The sequence below is a fragment of the Salvelinus fontinalis genome, chromosome 6 (genome assembly GCF_029448725.1).
Source record: "Salvelinus fontinalis isolate EN_2023a chromosome 6, ASM2944872v1, whole genome shotgun sequence".
In the NCBI taxonomy this organism is placed as follows: Eukaryota; Metazoa; Chordata; class Actinopteri; order Salmoniformes; family Salmonidae; genus Salvelinus; species Salvelinus fontinalis.
Genome location: NC_074670.1, coordinates 13,859,947 through 13,866,189, shown reverse-complemented (window position 1 = coordinate 13,866,189; position 6,243 = coordinate 13,859,947). Strand labels below are relative to the sequence as shown.

Below are 6,243 nucleotides of genomic sequence, written 5' to 3'. Positions count from 1 at the left end.
TGGAACCAAAAGGGTTCTTCTAAGGGTTTTCCTATGGGGACAGCCGAATAACCCTTTTAGGTTCTAGATGGCATAGTTTTTTCTAACAGTGTACAACTGAACAATGGATCACAATCATGTCACATTAGCAGTAATGTTGCAATGGCAGAGTTGGGGGTTTGATATCCACATGGGCCAAACAGGCCTACCAAATAATGACCATGTTATTGTTCTTATGACTTTGTAGGTATTCGTAGGCGGGGCTCCAAGGACCTGCTGAAGGTGTGTGTGCTGCTTCCCAAGGGAGATGGAGAAGGGGGCAAGCCCGCACCCCCCCACATCTACGACACTCCCTACGAGGGGCTGCTGGAGACGGATGGGGAGGCAGGAGGGGTGTGGATCCCTGTGACACGGCCGGAGTCAGACCCTCGCCCCCCTGGAGAGTATGAACTACCCTGGGAGTGGAGGAAGGAGGACATCGTCAGAGCACTGACAGGTAGATAGATATATGTTTTCCAGAGGGAGGGAGGTAAAGGGAGGGAAGGAGGGAGGTAGAGGGAGGGAAGGAGAGGGAACATATTGGACACAACAATGATACACAAACATACACAGTTCTCTCTCTCTCTGTCTCTCTGTCTCTCTCTCTCTCCAGCCCAGTTTAAGAAGGGAATTAGCAGTTTGCCCCCTAAAGAGGAACCTCCTCCACCCATCAGACAGCAGACTCTCAGTCATCAGCAGACCCTCAGACAGAAGACATGGAACAAGAAAGTCCTCGTCCCCTCTCCCTCCTCCCCTACTTCCCCCATTCTCAAACTCTCTCCTCCCTCACCTCTCTCTCATTCCTCTCCCCCCTCTCCCACCTCTCACTCTTCTCCCACTCCTAAACTTGCCCCATCCTCTTCTCCTCCCTCCACCACCTCCACACCCAACGTAGAGACAGCCAAAGTGGACCCCACCCTGCCCCTGGAGAAACAGAGGTAAGGGAAGAGGAGAGGGAGAAGGGAGAGGCTGGATGGGGGGAATTGAGATACACTATATATACAGCAGTATGTGGACACCCATTCAAATTAGTGGATTCGGCTATTTCAGCCACACCTGTTGCTGACAGCTGTATACATTTGAGCACAAAGCCATGCAATCTCCATATAGACAAACATTGGCAGTAGAATGTCTTACTCAGTTACTTTCAATGTGGCACTGCATCAAATCAAATCTTATTGGTCACATACACATATTTAGCAGATGTTATTGGTCACATACACATATTTAGCAGATGTTATTGGTCACATACACATATTTAGCAGATGCTATTGCAGGTGTAGTGAAATGCTTGTGTTCCTAGCTCCAACAGTGCAGTTGTATCTAACACTTCATAATACACACAAATCTAAAAGTAAAGAATGGAATTAATAAATATATAAATATTAGGACGAGCAATGTCGGAGTGGCATTGACTAAATTAAAGTAGAATACAGTATATACATAAGAGATGAGTAAAGCAGTAGGTCAACATTATTAAAATGACCAGTGATTCCATGTCTACAGTATGTACATAGGGCAGCAGCCTCTAAGGTGCAGGGTTGAGTAACCGGGCGGTAACCGACTAGTCATAGGATGCCACCTTTCCAACAAGTCAGTTTGTCAAATTTCTACCCTGCTAGAGCTGCCCCGGTCAACTGTAAGTGCTGTTATTGTGAAGTGGAAACGTCTAGGAGCAACAACGGCTCAGCCGTGAAGTGGTAGGCAATGCAAGCTGAAGTACTGTAGGGCATAACGCCTAAAAATCGTCTGTCCTCGGTTGCAACACTCACTACTGAGTTACAAATTGCCTGTGGAAGCAACATCAGCACAAGAACGGTTTGTGGACTCTGGAGCAGTGGAAACGTGTTCTCTGTAGTGATGAATCACGCTTCACCATCTGTCAGTCCAACGGACTAATCTTGGTTTGGCGGATGCCAGGAGAGCGCTACCTGCCCGAATGCATAGTGCCAACTGTAAAGGTTGGTGTTGGAGGAATAATGTTCTGGGACTGTTTTTCATGGTTCCGGCTAGGCCCCTTAGTTCCAGTGAAGGGAAATCTTAACACTGCAACATACAATGATATTCTAGACGATTCTGTGCTTCCAACTTTGTGGCAACAGTTTGGGGAAGGCCCTTTCCTGTTTCAGCATGACAATGCCTGTAAGGGGGTGAGTGACTGGTTGCCGGGAAGTCAGGCGCAGGAGATCAGAGATGGGTGATAACAGGAGAACTTTAATATACCCCCTGGCCCAAAGGCACAGGCGAGGCAGCACAAAGCACGACCACAGTAACATGAACCGGATAAACAAAACAAACAAACCTAGGTTTAAAACAAACCTAGCGCAAGCCAGCCTGTAGCGTAACACCCTACACAAAGAACAATTCCACACACAGAAATGTGGGAAACAGAGGGTAATATACATTTAGTCTGATGAGGGAATGTGAACCAGGTGTGCGGGAAAACAAGACAAAACAAATGGAAAATGAAAGGAGCGGCGATGGCTAGAAGACCGGTGATGTCGACAGCCTAAACGCCGCCCGAACAAGGAGAGGGACCGACTTCGGCGGAAGTAGTGACAATGCCCCTGTGCAGAATGCGAAGTCCATACAGAAATGTTTTGTCGAGATCCGTGTGGAATATCTTGACTGGCCTGCACAGAGCCCTGACCTCAACCCCATCTAACACCTTTGGTATGAATTAGAATGGCGACTGCAAGCCAGGCCTAATTGTCCAACATCAGTGCCCGACCTCACTAATGCTCTTGTGGCTGAATGGAAGCAAGTCCCCACAGCAATGTCCCAACATCTAGTGGAAAGCCTTCCCAGAAGAGTGGAGGCTGTTATAGCAGTAAAGGGGGGACCAACTCTATATTAATGCCCATGATTTTGGAATGAGATGTTTGACGAGCAGGTGTACACATACTGTTGGTCATGTAGTGTAGCATGATGCCGCCACCACCATGCTTGGAAATATGAAGAGTGGTACTCAGTGATGTCTTGTGTTGGATTTGCCCCAAACAAAATGCTTTGTATACAAGTTCATTTCGTTGCCAAATTTCTGGTAGTTTTACTTCTTGCCTTATTGCAAACAGGATGCATGTTTTGGAATATTTTTGTTCTGCACAGGCTTCCTTCTTTTCACTCTGCCAGGTTTGTATTGTGGAGCAACTGCAATATTGTTGATCCATCCTCAGTTTTCTCTTATCACAGCCAATAAACAATGCAACTTTTTTAAAGTCACCGTTGGCATCATGGGGAAATCCCTGAGGGTTTTCCTTCCTTTCCAGCAACTGAGTTAGGAAGTACACCTGAATCTTTGTAATGACTGGGTGTATTGATACACCATTCAAAGTGTAATTAATAACTTCACCATGCTCAAAGGAATATTCAATGTCTGCTTTGTTTATTTTTACCCATCTACCACTAGGTGCCCTTTGCGAGGCATTGGAAAACCTCCCTGGGCTTTGTAGTTGAATCTGTGTTTGAAACTCACTGCTCTACCGAGGGACCTTACAGATAATTGTATGTGTGGGGTACAGAGATGAGTTAATCATTAAAAATCACTATTATTGCACACAGATGGAGTCCATGCAACTTATTATGTGACTTGTTAAGCAGATTTTACTCCTGAATTTATTTAGGCTTGCCATTAAAAAAAAGTTGAATACTTATTGACTCAAGCCAATAAGTATTCAACTTCAGCTTTTAATTTTTTATTAATTTATTATGGGGTATTGTGTGTAGACCAGTGACACAAAATATACATTTTATACATTTTAAATTCAGGCTGTAACACAACAAAATGTGGAAAAAGTCAAAGGGTGTGAATACTTTTTGAAGGCCCTGTATACTGTATATCGTCTTAGCATAATGCTGTAGCCTGTACTTACTCCTCAGCCTGAAGTGTCCATACTTGCGCCAGCGAATACTTTACTTTTCGGTGGTCGCTGACTTGTAAGATTCTTCAGGAGAGCGGTCATGTGTGCTAGCAAGGCAAAGGTCCTGGGATCGAGCCTCGGTGTGAAGGAAGTGGTATTTGCTAAGCAAGCGTTCTCTATCTCTCCCTCCTACAACTTCCCAACCCTCCCCATATTCCTCCCCCTAACCTTCAATATGCCATTCATCCCCATCCATTCTACTGCTCTGAAGCTCTAAACATGGTATGTATGTTTGTTTCTCCCTCTCTTTCCCCTCATCCCTCTCTAATACCCCCCCCCCCCCCCCCCCCCCCCTAGCTGGTACCATGGCAGTGTGAGTCGCCAGCAGGCAGAGGCTCAGCTCCAGCGCTGCAGGGATGCCAGCTTCCTGGTTAGAGACAGCGAATCAGGGACTAGCAAATACTCCATCGCGCTCAAGTGAGTGTGTTTGTGTGTGTGTTACACTTCTCACTCTTCAGTGAGCACTCATCATTAACCACTTTACACACCACAGACATGGAGGGCGAGCAGCATGTGTTGGAATAACTAAGCCCCTAACCCTTTGCTACAATACAGAGATCCAGACTGTATCCTCAAGTTATGTAGCTATAGCTCCGCATCTCACCCTGTTATTATGGTTTCTCTCTCTCTCTCTCTCCCTCTCTCCCTCTCTCCCTCTCTCCCTCTCTCCCTCTCTCCCTCTCTCCCTCTCCCTCGCCCTCGCTCTCGCTCTCGCTCTCTCTCTCTCTCTCTCTCTCTCTCTCTCTCTCTCTCTCTCTCTCTCTCTCTCTCTCTCTCTCTCTCTCTCTCTCTCTCTCTCTCTCTCTCTCTCTTTCTCTCTCTCTCTCTCAGGACCAGTCAGTGTTGTGTCCATATCATCGTGGCCCAGACTAAGGGCAGTAAGGGTCTGGGTTATACCCTGGACCAGAGTAGCTGTGTGTTCAACAGTATACCAGAGGTGGTGCATCACTACTGTACACACAGACTGCCCTTCACTGGAGCTGAACACATGACCCTGCAACACCCTGTTCCCAGGCCACACTGAACACACTGAACACACACACACACACCACTGCAAAGGAGTAACAGGTCTCACCCAAACAGCCTGAGAGGTACAGTATCATCTTGAGTTTCTCCAATGCACAACCTAGTGGTCAAACCCTCACACTACATAGCACAGAGAATGTTTCAGGTGGGAATAATGTTCTATACTATATATTATGTCATGTTTCATGTGGACCCCAGAAAGAGTGGCTGATGCTTTTGCAGCGTCTAATGGGGAGCCTGATGAATACCAAATGCCAAATGTTCAGCTAGTTAGCCTAAGTACCTGTGTGTGTCGTGTGCTCTGGATAATATTAGGCCTCATTGATTTGATAGCTGTCTGTATTATCATCAGACACATACAGTATGGTGCCTGTTAGACAGCAGTATGATCTGTTTTTGATGTGAATGTATTTGCACATGTGATGGTTTCTGCAATGACCCAGGCTTGTTACTGTAATATCCCAGGCTTGTTACTGTAATAACCCAGGCTTGTTACTGTAATATCCCAGCCTTGTTACTGTAACATCCCAGGCTTGTTACTGTAATAACCCAGGCTTGTTACTGTAATATCCCAGGCTTGTTACTGTAATAGCCAAGGAGCCAAAGCTTGGAATTGTAATATCCCAGGCTTGTTAATGTAATAACCCAGGCTTGTTACTGTAATATCCCAGCCTTGTTACTGTAATATCCCAGGCTTGTTACTGTAATAACCCAGGCTTGTTACTGTAATATCCCAGCCTTGTTACTGTAACATCCCAGGCTTGTTACTGTAATAACTCAGGCTTGTTACTGTAATATCCCAGCCTTGTTACTGTAACATCCCAGGCTTGTTACTGTAATAACCCAGGCTTGTTACTGTAATAACCCAGGCTTGTTACTGTAATAACCCAGGCGTGTCACTGTAATAATCCAGAATCTTTACTGTAATAACCCAGGCTTGTTACTGTAATAACCCAGGGTGTTACTGTAATAACCCAGACTTGTCCTACAATGTATGAAATACTGTAATGTTGACTGGAATAAAGTGAATGTGCATTTAAGTTTCCTCTGTTTTTGAGATAAAGCCAAATTAATAAGTATGACACACAGACACACGCACACACACACACGTACACACAAACACACATGTACACACAAACACGCACACGCACACGCACACACACACACAAGCACACAGATGTGCGCACACACACAGATCAGAACAGAAACACATATGACTTGGGTGATGATTGCCCCGTGATGAGAGTGAGAAGCTAACTACAGGATGTGTGAGCTGAGC

General features: G+C 45.7%; 1 protein-coding gene across 1 annotated transcript in view; it reads left to right on the top strand.

Moving 5' to 3' along the window:
• The window catches only part of LOC129857106 (SH2 domain-containing adapter protein E-like), an 11,417-nt gene extending 5,413 nt beyond the window's left edge, over window positions 1–6,004 (top strand). Inside the window, exons 3-6 of the mRNA XM_055925042.1 lie at window positions 227–475; window positions 632–956; window positions 4,236–4,355; window positions 4,770–6,004. Coding sequence (XP_055781017.1) covers window positions 227–475; window positions 632–956; window positions 4,236–4,355; window positions 4,770–4,962 — 887 coding nt within the window. The 3' untranslated portion in view covers window positions 4,963–6,004. The remainder of the gene's footprint in view (window positions 1–226; window positions 476–631; window positions 957–4,235; window positions 4,356–4,769) is intronic.
• The last annotated feature ends 239 nt before the right edge of the window (window positions 6,005–6,243 follow it).